At 36.7% G+C, this 16,418-nt stretch overlaps 1 protein-coding gene across 5 annotated transcripts in view; it reads right to left on the bottom strand.

Annotated features, from left to right (window-relative positions):
* Positions 1–16,418, bottom strand: part of C16H8orf34 (chromosome 16 C8orf34 homolog) — a 522,081-nt gene that overhangs the window by 456,858 nt on the left and 48,805 nt on the right. For all 5 annotated transcript variants that reach the window (XR_015715789.1, XR_015715790.1, XR_015715791.1 and 2 more), the window contains exons 5-6: positions 9,922–9,950; positions 4,390–4,562 (exon numbers count right to left, since the gene is read on the bottom strand). Coding sequence is in view for 2 of the 5 variants with exons in the window: in XM_087825423.1 (XP_087681549.1) it covers positions 4,390–4,562; positions 9,922–9,950 (202 nt within the window). In the remaining 3 variants the exon portion in view is untranslated. The remainder of the gene's footprint in view (positions 1–4,389; positions 4,563–9,921; positions 9,951–16,418) is intronic.

Here is a 16,418-nt window from a genome sequence, read left to right as displayed (position 1 = left end):
TTAATAACTTTGGTTTAGTCTCTGCCATATGTATTATATATTTCTATCATGTCTACATAGTCAAAATCCAACATATTAAGGTTCTTTGTCCTTGGAATTCTTAGTAAAAGAGTCCCCTCCCTCCATCCATTTGTTTCCCTTCTTATTCTGGTTTATTTTCTATAATCCTACTTATCACTAGTTGAATTTATGGTTTATATTTTTATATTCATTTGTTTTGTTTGTCTCTTGCTACCAATAAAAGGAACTCTAAGAAGAGGGGAACATTTCCAGCCTTTGTTTGTAGATATAGAAAAACAATGATGAGTTTTAATGAAAAGGGAAACTTCTTAATGGAAAGTGATTTTGGCTTTTATTTTAATAATAATATCTTTCTAAGTCATAAGATTTTCTATTCATTTTATACCCTATTTACCATCTAATAACAATGCTCAGTTAGCAAATAAAGCTAATTAACCAGATGTATATTATCTATTGATACTGTTCTTGTTTTAATGATGTGGTTCAACTTAGAGAAGCTTCATTAGGCTTTCAGGTCTTGATGAGCCTATTTACAAATTCACATTACAATTCAGCAAGTAATTTTAAGAACTCCATTGCCCAGCTATTGCAAAGTCTAATTAAGATGGGGCTTAAGATAGAATTATATAGTTTTATAAACTTAATTTTTGTTTAGTTTATATTATAAATGTGTGATTATTTTTAATAACTCTAATTGTACAACAAACATATATGTTTTCCCCCTAAATAGCTAAACAAACCATAGCAATTAATGCCAATTGGTAGTATCTGACAATCGTGGAAAACCTTCAATCATTCCCCAACATGTTCACCTCTCTCTTTTGTGATCACTCTTTCTTTTATAGCTCAGATGCTTTAATTATGTTCTTTAACTGTCTTAATTTAGAACCACTTTGAGCATCTATGAAAGATGTGGCATAAAAATACAGGAAAATGTCCATGTGCACATACACACGACAGTTTGCACGTAATTTCAAGAGATCCAAAGATCTCTTGAGTCCATACAGAGGCCATATAGGGGTCACGAACTCCATGTTAGTAGCTTTTGTCTTATTCTAATAGCTTCTCCATATTGTCTTCATAATTGCCTTTGTTTGAACCAGCACATAACCCTTCCGGTAACAGCAATGCGTACTAAAATTGTTGACCTTTTCCATACAGTGCTGTATTGCAGAGCCTAAGGTAAAAAGTTCAGATAAGGTATACCAAAAAAAAAGCTCCAGGGAAAAACTGTGGGTAAGTTTCTACCCATAAGACTCTTAAGGTTCACTATGCCTTTTATTTAATTCTAATAAAGGTAAAAGTCCAGCCTATTGTGTATATAGTATCCGAATGAAAGGGAAAGTTGGCTAGCCATTCAAATAAGATTTGAGCATTAAACAGTAGGAGAGGCTAAGATAGAAAAAGGGGCAAAAAGCTAAGGTGGACGATAAACGATCCTTCTTATTAATAAGCTTCATTTAGCAGACGTCTATCGAAAGCCTCCCAGGTGCCTCCTTCACTCACATAACAGATGTCTACTGACAGGGTACTGGGCCCAGTGGGGGAGAGAAAAACGGAAGAAGTCATCTTTGAAAATTACACCTTTTCTTTCAGGATTCTAGAATATCATGTAGTCTGTGAATGCTTATGACTGTTAAGTTACATTACAAGTTCATTACTATTTAAGGGCAAAGCTAACACTATAGCTGCAAACTGTAGAGTCATTTAAAAATTTCTTCTCAACCCGTTCTCATTCATCCAAGTCAAATCTAATGCTGTGGGAGTGCCTGGTATAACTTCAGAAATCCTGTTTTATATTAGAAGATGGGAGAGATATAGTTTCTAATCCACAGTTTATTGCTATTCTTTAAATTTAGTTCAGATACACATGCATTCTTTCAGCTCTCCTGGGGCATCTGGGCAGGACTGAGCCACTTTCTTCCTTTCATAGGAAATACCTCAACTCACAATTTAAAGCTAGAGAAAAATAAAACAGAAAACATTTTTTTAAACAAATATTTGAGAGAGATACTTATGGATTGAGTTTCTATGGGTAAGGGACTGAACTAGAATTACAGGAAAGATTCCCTTTATGGGTATTCAGGAGGAAACAAGGGCCCACTGAAGCTAGGAAGAAAAAAGAAACACTGACATTCACAATAAATAGCTCCGATTATTATTATGACTAAATGAAAGCAAAATGAAAATTGACATTTCTCTATTTTACATTTAAGGACTAAAGATCTAGCAATGAATAAAGATAAAGGTCTAGCAGGTTTCATAAGCCTGATATTAAAAATAAAATTACCCCCATTGACAGGTGAAATTGATCTGGCATTTCACAAAAGAAGGTAAATGGAATTTTAAAAATGGTTTTATTCTCCTTACATAAGAAACTCAAACTATTTAAATAATTTAAAAGTTATTTCTCATGGAAATAGAATCCATTTTCTATATGCCTAAAGCACATTAATGAGTATTCTGAATTTCCTTCCTTCCAGCCAAGTGATAAGTCAAAGTAAAAAAACCCTGAAAGCTATTACATTGTAGAAAATACAATTTTCTCCTTGAGAAAGAATAGTTATTGCTTGCTGCTAAATTTAACATAGGATATACAAAGTTACTGTGGCTACACTATGCATAGGAAAAGCTCTTCTGTGGTGCTCAGCTAGTAACACTCGCAGGAAGTTTTAGGTCCTGCCACAGTTCGGCTCATGAGTATTTATATCCATTCTCTCAATCTCGGGTATGCCATGCTTCACATAACGCCTTTCACTCCAACTTCCTTATAGAAGTTTTCATTTTTGTTTAGAGTTTTACTCATTGCCATTGTTATTATAAAAAATGGCTATTTGAAATAGACTTTTCCTAATAAATATGATCTGAACATTTCCCTTCTATCAGCATATGGAAACTTAAGGCAAATCTCTCATCACCATTAATGAAATATGGACTCTCAAATTACAAAGCATAATTATTTTAAACATTAAACAAAGGAAATGTAAAAGATTATATATAATCATACTTATTAACTCTAAACTTAAATGGCTCTAAACAAAGGTTTCTCTCTCTTTATATTCCACTTTAACATTGCCTTGTATGGTCTGTTATACATTTAATAGTTTTTTCTTCCCTGTTGACTATATGTCTCTTGTCCATCAGAAGTCCTCCCTCTTCAATTCTTTTTTAAATTAAATGTATTGGGGAAACACTGGTTAATAACAGTATATAAATTCCAGGTGAACAATTTCATAATACACCGTCTGTATATTGCACTGCGTGCTTACCACCCAAAGTCTTGTCTTCCTCCCTCACCATCTATTTGACCCCCTTCACTTTCTTGGTTCCCTTTTCACTCCCCTTCCCCTCTGGTAACCACGACACTATTGTCTGTGTCTATGAATTTTCTGTTTTTTGTTTTATATCCCTTGGTCTCAGAGGGATTTTTTGTGAACTTGACCACAAAGGCAAGGAAAGTAAAAGAAAAATAAATGAACAGGACGACATCAAACTAAAAAGCATCTGCACAGCCAAAGGAGCCATCGACAAAACAACACAGCAACCAACCGAATGGCAGAAGACATGAGCAAACTTACCTCCAATAAGGTGCTAACATCCAAAACATATAAAGAACTAATAATAATATAACGCAACAACAACCAAGGCAACAATCCAATAAAGAAAAGGGTGGCAGAGGACATGAACTGACACTTTTCCCAAGAAGACATACAGATACATGAAAAGATGCTCAACTTCACTGGCTCCATGGGAAATGCAAACGAAGCCCGCAGTGAAATACCACCTCACCCCTGTTGGAATGGCTGTTATCAGTAAGTCAAGAAATAACAAGTGCTGGAAAGATGTGGGGGAAAGACACCCTCACACACTGCTGGTGGGAACGTAAACTGGCACGGCCACTGTGGAAAACAGTATGGAGGTTCATCCAACAATTAAGAACAGAGCTACCATATGACCCAGCCACCCCTCTTCTGGGTATCTACCCGAAAAGACACAAACATTTATTCATAAAGATACATGTACCTCCAGTCCTTAATAGTCAGCCATTCCCTGCCCAGTATGATAGAAAATCTCAACTGACAGTTTATATCCTTGAAATCCTTTCTCTATTTGGTATTAGTAACAAAGACATGGTCATCTTCTTAGAAGCAAAGAAAAAAAAATCATCAAAACCAAAATCTAAAAGCAAATCTAGTAGCACTCTAATTTGAAAACAGAGAAATTAATTTTTATCTTGTGGAATCCAACACAATTTTCCATATAAAATTGCTAAGAGTTATTTCAACAAAATCATGCACTTGGATTTGTCTTCCCTTCACCTGGTAACGACTGGTAATATTCGGACCCTTGGATGCCATCTCGTCTTACCTTCCTGCGGGGCTGGAGCTGCTGTCTTCACTCTCCCATTGTTCGTTTTTACTTCTGGGAATTGGGGGCTGTAGCATTTCGGCCGCTAACGGATCAGCATCGTTCTCTTCTCGACCAATCCATTCTCCGATCACACGGGGTCTCAGAAGAGAGGAGTTAAACGCCACCGTTTCCTGAAGATGAGAAAAGAATGTGCCAGCTCAGGTTATTTCCTCTTATCAATAGGATGAGGGAATTTGTCTGGAGTTTCAACTGCTTCCTCAAAGCAAAACGTTCCTTTTTTCTTTCTGAATTAACTTGAAACCTCGGTGCTTTCCATCTCACTAGATGACTTACTGAATTAACGTAAAATTTCAGTTCCCTCCATCTCTACTAGATGACTCGCTCTGTGTGCTTTGTGCTGATTTCGGAAGGTCACTGTCACAGTGACGTCTCTGACTTGGATTTGGGAGGCCGCAGGTGTGTTCTCAGGAAGGAGGGAGGGGGTGAGCATTTGTGGTGGAAGGAAGGGTGTGTTTTGAGGCCCACACAGTGAAGGAGCTTGGTGTTGCTGGGAAATGGGAAATGATTTTGCAGGAGGAAACTGGAATGCAGTCAGGAAATAAGGAAGGGAGGAGACAGGCCTGGGAGGTGCTTTGCCTCCAGTTGTGAAGCGTTCGAGACCTTTAGGGATCCAGCTGAAGTTTGAACCAGGGCAAGAGCAATGACAGGTATGAGATGCTAATTCAAAACATGTTAAAGTGACCTCTTTTCAGAGACTTGGATACGATGTGGCTCTTTAAATGATATTTTTCCACATGTCAGTTAATCATTTAAATCAGGGGTGGGGAACCTTTTTTCTGCCAAGAGCCATTTGGATATTTATAACATCGTTCTTGCACCATACAAAATTATCAACTTGAAAGTTAGCTATGAAAAAAGCTCCTAGATTTATTGAATTTTGAGTCTTGACTGTGGTTGCCTTGGCAGGGCCACACCAAGTGATTTTGAGGGCTGTACACGGCCTGAGAGCCAGAAGTTCCCCACCCCGATTTAAATGATATGATAATACTGATACGTGTAATTGCTAGGAATATCTTGGTAAGTGGAAAATGCAGGTTAAAAAAACAAAACCTATTGTATCATCTAATTTTGTTTAAAAATTCTAATAGATGTATATCCATCATTCATACAGGAATCAATTAATTCATTTTCTTATCTTTATTAAGACCTACTATGTGCCATATACTGCTTAATTTGTTGGGGAAAACAATTGTAAAACTAAAATTTAATAGTTTTATCTGGATGCAGAAACCACAGGTTAATTTTAATTTCTTCTTTTGGCATTTCGATGTTTTTTCAATACTCTATGATAAATGTACATTAGTCTTATAGTGAGAAAAAATGCAATTTAAAAATATCATGATCTGAGGAACATGGGCTTTGCTTAAATTATGTTTAGCTATAATTTTTAGCATTACAAGAATCTTGAAAAAGTCCTTAAAAATTTAGACCTGGCCTTCTGAGTCTTTACAGTTCTCAAAAACAATATACAAATAAAACAATACAATACAAATACAGTATTACATCATATACAATGTAATGTTAATTAATATACAAATACAACACCAAAAGCAATATATGAAATGTGATTAGGATTAGGACATATTGGATGAACATTTATCCAAGTGACAACAAGCCCAGAAAGTACTTGGATATCTCAATATTAATTCCTGGCCTATATGAAGATGTAGCAGATATTTTAGTAACAGTGTTTGCATAACTTAGCAACTATTCTGAACTCCTTCCATATTTATATTCCCAGAGTCAGAAAATCAAAGCACTATGGCTTTCAGCTGTGAAGTCATGCAATCAAATTAATGTTTTGAAATATCTTGAAAGACATATTCATCTCCCACTATTTAATATCTGAAGTACAAGAATTAAAATTAGCATCAATATTGTTAAATTTTAAACCTAAATTTGTGCCTGAAAGAAAATGGAGACAGAGACATGTTTTAGGGTGAAAAAAAATCTATAAACATATCTACAGCTTCAGAATGAGTTTTGGTGTGTGTCTTTGAAATGTTACTTGTTCTCTGAATTTCATTTTCTCCAGCTGTAAAATGGTGATGATGGGAATTACAAAACCTGTTGTATCAGATGAATTATTAGGGTAGCACAGTGAAGCCAAAGAATTCTGTACGTATGCTAGACAGACCATCACTTAAAAATGTGAATTATATCAAACCACTTCTCTACGTGTGATATACCTGGAAAAAAACGGTAAAGGGAACTATAGGCATGGGCCAGGTGGGTAAGAATAGATGCTTACTTGTAAATATGGGCAGAGAAACAGCGCAGAGAATTGATGAGGCAGGATTCATCCCATAGGGTTTTATTTTATAGATAGTATATTTCAAAGATTGGATAATTAATTCCATTTTATTATTCTCATTTATGTCACGGGGCAGAATTGGGCTTAAAGATTTGTCTTACTGTAGGCTCAACAGATAAGAAACTGACCATTGTGACGAGCAATGAGTAGGTTCGGGCACTATAAAGGAAAGAGTAAAATAGGATTTAGAGTGGACTTTGATCAAAAGCTGAGAACTGCAGAGAATGAGAAGAAAAACTCCTTGGTTGCTTATTGGAAACGAAATAAAATGAGAGATGCCTTTGCTGTTGGAACACAGAGCACAGAGAGAAAGATAAACAGTTTGATATGCAGCCTGTTTAACTCCAGCTGGCAGAAGAAATTTAGTGAGAAATAGCTGATGAGGAAAGCAATACAAAGAGCTGCAAACAGGGTCAGAAGAGTTAGGAGGTGAATATTTTATAGACAAAAAAAATGTGACTGTATTATTTTTATGTTATGGAATGCACAAAGCTTTTTTAATATCTGCCCCTTTAAAAAATTATTGTAACTCTAAAATTTCATGAACATAGTCTGTTTACCAGTAATAAATTAAAATAACATTTTTTTGGATGTATTTATTTTTATTATTATATTAAAGACATAGGTGTCAGCTCAACACAAACTGTAAATCTTTCTGTTTGACTATTTTTTTAGTACCTGCCTGAGACACTTTTTCTTACTGAGGAAAACTGTGAGCTTTGTGGTCACCAGAGGGCACCATGGGGCAGGCTGTCCCTCTCCTCCAAGGTTGGCTCCAGGAAGGCAAAGGATGGTGGCTGTGACTCTGGAAGTCTGTTTCTTTGGATTATCTGGTACTCTTGAAAATCAGGAGTGAGAGTGGGAATATTTTTTTTGTACTAACATAATTTTTTTTTCAATAAAAGCTTATTTAGCATGATAATTTGTGCCTTCCTCAATAAAAATGAAAAAATAAACATGCAATAAATTTCAGCAATTTTCATAAAGTGTTCAAAAATATTAATATGAAGAAAGAAAATGAAAATCAGCAATGTGTGCAACTTAGTTCAATGAAAACTCCTCACTAGTGCTTGGAAGAGAGGAGAGAGGAGAGGGGATGTATCCTGGGGATAATCCTTGGATCCAAGTATCAGGGCATCCACAATGTCATCCAGTGAAGGTGAAATCCATTTTCAGTTCAAAGAACAATTACTATGCTCTTTATCTCACCAAAAATGGTGTAGACACTAACTCAACTGCAAGCCAGAGCCCAGAACAAAGGGAAGGACAAGTAGAGTCACACAAACTAATTTATGGCTAAGGCATCCAGGACTTTGCCGAATATATTGGGAGGCGCAAATGAACCTAAAAATGATGATGATTATGTCTTTGTACTTAAAATGAACCTAGAGTATGTCTTCAAAAATACGGATTATTACATTTCTGCAAACCGGAAGGAAGATCATGGCATAAGAAGGAGATCAGTTTGGGCAAAGACAATGATGGACGCACAGAGGAAGCCCAGAAAAACAGGACAAAGCCAGACACACCATCTGTCACTTACTCCACCTGCTATTGTACACAGTCATGATCTAGTTTTTCATGGAGTTAATACAGATGGAAATTAAAATAATTTTAATATCATTAGGTAGTTTATTAAAGGGAATTCATATTTAAGAATATATTCATAAATTTTATTTATTTATTTAGTGTATATGTATTTTTATTAAATTCAAAAAGTATATTCCTGTTTGGGATAGAAAAATGCTAACTACTGTTTTTATAAAAATAATATAATTATTATATTATAGTTTATTTTAAAATGTCATGATTGTATGATCGCATTTTGTTAAATACTTTCTACCATTTTCTTTCTATTGATGTATCTAGCCACCAAGCCAAATTCAATACGTTTTCTGTTTGAAGAGATATTTGTATCAATGTTCACCAAATATTGATGGCTAATTCTAGGTGCTTCTCCCTTTTCCAACTACATATCTCATGTCAAAAAAATTTTTTCAGCCAAAACAACATATCACAACAGATTGAATGCAGAAGTAGATATGAAAATTCAGCAGTTTTCAATTAAGCCAGGCATTTTTTAAACTGTAAAGGGATTTTTTAAACTGTAAATAATGTAACTTTCTCACAAGTACCTTACTTTGAAAAATAAACTATTTTTTCATAAAAGCATTTTTGTTAATGTAATGGTTCTGTCACAGATATTTTTAAATAAATGCATGTAAAGTTTTAATCAGTTTTAATTTCTAACATGGTAACTATTAACAGATTTAACTTACACAAACCAAAGCTTTTTGGGGTCCTCTATAATTTTTAAGATTGTAAAGGGGCCCCAAGACCAAGAAAATGAGAACTTCTATCCCAAATGTGTAACACTAAATGTATAACACTAAATGTATAACTCTAAATCAAATCTTTCTTATGAGCAACAACTCATATAAACATGTTTAACAGACAATTCAAAATAATCCAAAAGAGAACTCTTGATGCTATCCCAACCTGCCAATTTTACTCTCTCCCCAGTTTTTCTAATTTTGTTAAGTGGCACCACAGTTCACTTAGTTTCTCATCTCCTAAACCTGAGAATCATCACTGACTGATCTCTTCTACTACTCCCCAGATCCAATTCATGGCAAGTTCCATTGATGCTACTGCTAATCATATCACTTCTCACTACCCTCACAACTATCACTAGGGCAAGGCATCATCGTATTCTCTTGGCATCTTAAAATTAAACAAACAAACAAACAAAAAACGTACTGAGTAAGGTTTACAAAGAGTAGCTATAGAAAAGAACAAATGTCTTCCATATCATCACCGTAATCATCACCGTAATATAAACACAGTAGAATCCAAATAGTTTAAATAATACAATAGTATTGGTTTTCATTTTTAATATAGTTGTTAATTATCACAATGATTCAGTTTTCTCTAACCAAATTCAAAAACCTTTAACTCAAAAGAATAAGTGATATTATATATTTCATATAACAACTTTCATTAAAAATCTAAGCATATAAACTTTGAAAATTTTAAAATGTTAGCACCAAATAAATTATATTTGAACATTTTGTTTCAAGAACTTTTTCATTTAGACAGAGGATTAAAACCTAAATTCTCTATGTTATTTTCATTAGATGCATAGTTCAACTTACCTTATCGAGTTCATCTGAAATTGCAATACCTGGGATTCAAGAGAGATTTATAAAAATGTTTTAGAAGCAATCTTTAATAATCTAATGTTAAAAACAAAGACAAAAGTTCTATTTGTAAAACTAGTGAATTTTCCATTCTATTTTTTTTTTTATTAGTGCTTCAAAATAATGTGGCACATCCTTTCTACTCATGAAAACAAAATTAGAAATTTAAGTCAACTACAACAGCACGAACCGCTGAAACAATGAAAATGAGGAAACAAAACCAAAGCAAGTACCATACTCGTTGTTAGATGCACAGCTAACGCACAAAAAAAAATGTGGGGATGCAGCCTTTATTTTATAATGACAACCACGTTCTACTTAGCTCATTACAGTTTTGTTCATGCTTGTGAACTGATTGAGACCCCTGAAGTGATAAAATATTAAGGCAGAATGGTGGTTGGAGGTCATTTATTTTAATTCCCTCATTTTGCAGATGAAGTTACAGGCTAAAGAGCTTCAGGAATTTGTTCCACCGTCTCTTATATTCACAGATTCTTAAGCCAATGGACATATGACTCTTCCTCACAAATCCCCTTCTCACCATCCACACATTCCTCACTGTGCATCTGTCTAATTTCTGTCTTTACCATTCCTCCAAAATTGTTTTAAGCCAGCAAGGTAAAAAGTTTAGTCCTGAATTTATTTCTGTGATGATAAATGCTGTTAAGCCCCCTCTCTTGAAACGCTGTCTTCTTTTCTACTCTCCGGCTTGTCTCCACAAGAATCTTGTTCTTTGGGGGAAGGGAGTCCTTTCCTGAAATGTCAAGTGTTCTTTGCTGAGCTGTCTTTCTTTTCAGTTGATATACTTCCCTGGGTTATCCAACCTACACCATTAACATTTTTATTTCTCTATATGGTGATGATTAACAAGTCTTTATCTCCAGCACAGACTTTCTTCCTGAGCTAGTTGCTGAATTTCTATGGGCATTTCAGTCTCAACATATCAGGCCAAAGACATCACCCTCCCTTCATATCACGTCCCCTTTTTCTAAATGATACTGTGCCTAGAGCTAAACAGCGGTCCTGTGGCCAGGCACTGGAGCTAGGGTGGCCAGCCCTCAGGTTTGGGGCACAGGGCAGGGGAATATAGTTTCTAACCCCAGGGTGGGGTGGGCAAAGAGACAAGGAAAGGTCTGAAGTCTGAAGTCCAAGGGAACACAGAGATTGAAGCTAGCTAAAATTCAGCAGACTATAAAGTACAAGACAGAATGAGCTGTGTTAGGAAAGAGATCCTCAACGTAGTCTCAAGAAAATATGCCTACCCGGCCGGCGTGGCTCAGTGGTTGAGCATTAACCCATGAATCAGGAGATCAAGGTTCAGTTCCCAGTCAGGGCACACGCCCAGGTTGTGGGCTCCACCCCTAGGAGGGGGCGTGCAGGAGGCAGCCGATCAGTGACTCATCATTGAAGTTTCTATCTCTGTCTCCCTCTCCTTTCCTCTCTTTGAAATTAATTTGAAATATATATACACATATATATATACATATATATACACATATATATATGTACACTTTTTTTTTAAAGAAAGAAAATATGCCTGAGTAAAGATTTCTCACGTGCTCAGGCACAGAAGGTCTGTAAGGGGTACTTCATGGGTTCCTAGATCCTCTCCCACTCCACTAACCTAATGAATCAATTACATACAAAGCAAAAAAAGATTGTCCTGCTACATCTCAGGAAGTGGCACATTCTTCCCCTTATAGATAAGGCTAGAAGGAGACTCATTCGTCATAGCAATATTCTATACAATTATTTTTTTTTAGTAAAAGTAATTGGCAACTAAGAATTTTATGTGTTACTACACTAAGAAAAGAGTCTAGCTACCACTTTGGGAATTCTGGGTGACCTAAGCGTAACAATTATTCAAGGACTTGCTGTATTAATTAGCTCCCTCGAACACTGCAAGGAGAGAGGGCTTGGGGAACGAGCAGCATTGCAGCCGGCCAGTATCTGTACTGATGTGTGTGGTGGGCTCGGGGACATAATGGGTTCACGGTGGGGGAGGGCACGTGAGAGCAATGAGATCCCAAGGCTTTAGGAGCAATTATAAACATTTGTAAAAGCCTAACATAAGCACACATCGATGAATGTTTGGGTTTAAAAATACATATAAAATTACAAATGGTCACTTGGAATAACTCAGATTTCAGGATAATGTATGAAATTTTAGAGAACACCAAATGGTTTATGTCACAGTCTACAATATATTTAAAATAATAATTTCAGTTTATAAAAACAAAATAAATATTTTAAATGCTTCCATTTGCATTTAATACAACAAAAATGTTCCTTTCCAATATGAATTCGAGATTAAAACTGAATATATTGTTTAAAAATAAATATTTAAAAGACTTATCTACTTTAAAAAGAGGGAAAGAGTAGATACATAAAACAAAATTATCTTTCTCATCCAAAGGCTTTATAAAACATAGATTGCTGGACTTAGATAACCCATGATCTCATTGTCTGAGATTTTTGAAACACTCTTGATTTTTTTTTAAACTTTTTGCATTAATGCCCTTGGCCCTGCAAAAAAGAGTTTTCTCATTAAATTTTTAGAAAGCTATCAGTTAATCTTTAAATTTCTTTTACACCTCAGTTTATAAATCCATTATTCATAAAGAGAACAATAATACTTCACCTATCTAGACTGTAGCCAAGAACAAACAAGTCAAAAGGCCTCTGAATAGTCAAAATCTGTGTCACACAGAACTTGCCCGTCACCCATGAGCTAGTTCCTTGGATCCTCTGTCCACTGACCACCACTCTCAGCTTTAGCAACTATCAGTAGCTGTTTTTGCAAAGCCAAGAAATGTTACCAGTGGAAAATGGAGATGAAGAGAAAGGTTGCCATGAAGACATACTAACCTACTAAGAAGTGATGGGTCCCAGAATAAAACGCAAACTAGGTAAATGAGAGACTTGCCTTGGGGAAATAAATATGCCTCTAACAGTTTGAAGTGTTTGCTCAGACATATTTGCTCAGATACCATTGTTATATTTTTTAAACATTTACATATTTTGATGATTTGCCTAATAAATTATTTAAATAATTCTCCATTCTATTACACATAGTTACTTCCGCTCCCTATTATCAACGTCTAATTACTTAGAGTATTTTTCACTTTTTTAATTTTGCTTTTAATCAAAACTTAAACTGGCTAAAAGCAGTTGAAAGAATTTTAAAGAAATGCCTCTTTCCAGAAGCATGAAGCTCCAATGGGAACCGTTTACAATGAGCAGCCAGGATATTTCTCCTAGTGCCTAGCACAACCTTCACAGCTACTCATGAACTCTTAAAAGCCATACTATTTTAAGATAGTATTTTCAAAAGATGTAGGAACTTGGGAGCAGTGGTGAACAGAAAATATGTACGAGAAAATGTAGTGAGTGGGTTTCTGCAATATGTTGTAAAGGAGAAAGGCCCAGGATTTGATGGTGGGACTCGATGCTGCAACCCACGGTCTTCCTAAACACCAAACTGAGATCTTAAAGGAAATTTTGTCCAAACAGAGTAGTCAGGCTACAAGTCCCTATAGCACAGAAGTCCCCACCCCCCACGCCCCTGCTACCCAGACTTCCATTTTCATGGCCTTTATTACCAGCCTCATCCTTGGTGCGTCAACAACACAAAATTTTCTTTTCCTTCACATACCTTCTCACACACATGCTTCTCTCTCTACGAGAACATCCCTCTCCGTGAAACATCTCAGCCTCCTTTTACCTTGGCTAGACTCTATTCCGGTATACCCTCAGCAGGTTATCCCTGAGCCTGGGGGCTCTTCTATGCCTCCAGAGCTTTCCCAAAGCACCCTTCGCAAGGCTTTTTGCAAACATCTCCCCATTAAAGGTAAACTTGAGGTCTGGGTGCATGCAGTGACCACCTCTGTACTCCCGCATAAATGCCTGGAGACTGGATAAATGAATGCTGGGATGAACAAACAAACAATTGCCACATTATCTGCTTTGATTTTCCTGCACAGGCTGATACTCTCTAACTCAGAGATTTTCAGCTGGTGTGCCACAAGAATTTTTAATACATGCAATACCTGACTATTTAGTCATGAACACTGACCTCTTTTCCCTTACACTGCCAAATAAAAATGACAGCAGCCAGCACAATAGCCATCCAGTCTAAATGCATCAAAATTATACTTTTTTTTTGTCAGATCAGCAAAAAATATTATACAGTTTTTGGTGTGTCTCAGAATTTTAGTGATTAGTTTATGTGTGCCATGAGATGAGAAATGTTGAAAATTGCTGCTCAAACTTCTCAGGCTGTTTGTCAGACAAGACTTTCTGGGTATGTTCTTGACTGACATACTCAAAACCATGTGCTGTTTTTTTTCTTGGATGAATGCAGATTGTTATTATCAGTCATGGAGCACAAATATCTGTCCACTGTTCTACCAGCAGCTGACGTTTTTCCTTGGTAAGGCTCCAGCCAGTATTGTCACATGAACTATGATCTACAGATCAATGTCTGGATGGACTGAAGATTTATCGTATCATTGCCTCAGTTCAGAGAAATCTGCCAAAAGTAGCAAAAGCATTAGGTTCAAAAAGTATTAGAAGTCTTGCTACCCTGGGAGAGCACCTAATGAGCAAAGGGTTGTGTTGACCAAGATCATATAATAGGGAGCTGCTGCTCTTTAGCTTTTAGTTTATTTATTTACCTATTAACTATTTTTAAGCACAATTCCTTCAATAGATAAGCCATGATAAAAGCCAAAGATATTAAATCTATAAACACCAAAACACATGTAATCTGAGACCAGATGCCCACACTTAGAGAAGAAGATGGGGAACCTGCAGTGAAGAAAGAGTGAGGGTGGGGTCTCAGAGAAGAGGGGTCAGGAAGAAACGAAGCCAGAGGTAATGAATCCTGAGTTCTGTATGCACTAATCACTGTGCTTTGTGCTGGGGGGTCCAGGCTCAGAGGGCCCTGCCCGCAGGAAGCTCAGAGTCCAGAGAGGGGATAAGTGAACATTAGATAATAGCAGATAAGTATATTCAGAGAAAAGTAGAGCAGCACAAAAAGACAGGCATCAAATTCAGTCCAGAGGGGACAGCAACAGAGAATCAGCTTGGAGGAAGAAGCTTTGAGCTGAGGCTAAAGAGAGGAGTAGGATTTCACTTGGGGGAAATGGAAGCAGTGGAGGGAAGCAGGGGTGAGATCTCAGGGCACGTAGACAGCATAAGCAAATGCATGAAATAAGGAACATCAGTGAGGGTGAAAAATTCTCATGTTGCTGGTGCATAAATAGCCTGGTAAGCATGAGAGGTAATACCAGAGACATGATTAGGGCCAGGTCATAGAGCACCTTCTATGAGGTTTCAGGAAGCCATTGAATATCTGAGACAAGTGAGTGTCAGGTTTTCACTTTAGATCCATCACACTGGTGGCAGTGAGAGCCAATGAGAGGAAGGAAAAAACAAGTTAAGAGTGTGGGCAAGACAGTTATTTGTTTCTCGAACCATCCAATATTCTGCTGGACAAACAAGCTAGACTACATTTCCTGGCCTCCCTTACCCTTAGCTGTGGAATGTGGGCAAATATAAGGCTCTGTGTTTCCATCTCTAGGCATAAAGAAGCCTCCCCCATAATCCTCTCCTCTCTCCTTCTGCTTCAGCGGGACCCCTGGAAGTCATGTGCTGAAGATGGCAGAATAACAGATGGAAATAGTCTGCACCACTGGCTCACTTCACAGGCTATTCCCTAAGTGAGAAAGTTCTTGTATTGTATGAAGCCACAAGATTTTGGTGATGAGACTCCCCTAACATAAGGTTATGGCAATATAACCAGACACAAGCTCAGTAAGGGCAGGAACTGTGCCTGTTTTTCCTGACATGGGGCAGGAATGAAATGGAACATGTTAAATGGATAAACCAATGATCTAGGCAATGTCATTGGGAATGTGAACTAGGGGGTACTAATAGGTCTGGAGAAGAGAATAAGGCCCAAGACATACTTTAGAAGGAAAATGAGCAAGATTTGGTAAGAATTGATTTTGGACAGTTAAGGGGGAGAGAAAAGAGTCCAGAAGGGCTCCAGTTCAGGTGGGTGGGTAAGCAATGGCGCCACCATCTGAGGCAGAGCATGCAGAAGAATGGTCACGCCTGAAGGAGATACGATCTACTCTGACATATTGAATTTAGCATGGCAGTGAGATACCCAGGTGGAGATATGTTTTAGGCATTTTGTTTCAAAAGCATATAGAGTCTGAATGGGAAAGACAGTTAGTCCTTGCCTAACGTCACCAATAGGTTCTGCAATTTTAAGCCAAGTGACATACAATAAAACCAATTTACAATAGGCTGGTTGATATAAACAAAATTTTCTATGGTATCGCATCAAGATTTATAGATATTAGTATAAACCCTTGACATATTAACAGGATAAAGTTATTTTCACAAACATAGTATAGCAATAAACTGAAAACTCACTTTAT

The sequence above is a fragment of the Miniopterus natalensis genome, chromosome 16 (genome assembly GCF_054644295.1).
Source record: "Miniopterus natalensis isolate mMinNat1 chromosome 16, mMinNat1.hap1, whole genome shotgun sequence".
NCBI classification, from domain to species: domain Eukaryota; kingdom Metazoa; phylum Chordata; class Mammalia; order Chiroptera; family Miniopteridae; genus Miniopterus; species Miniopterus natalensis.
This window is presented reverse-complemented; position numbering and strand designations above follow the sequence as displayed.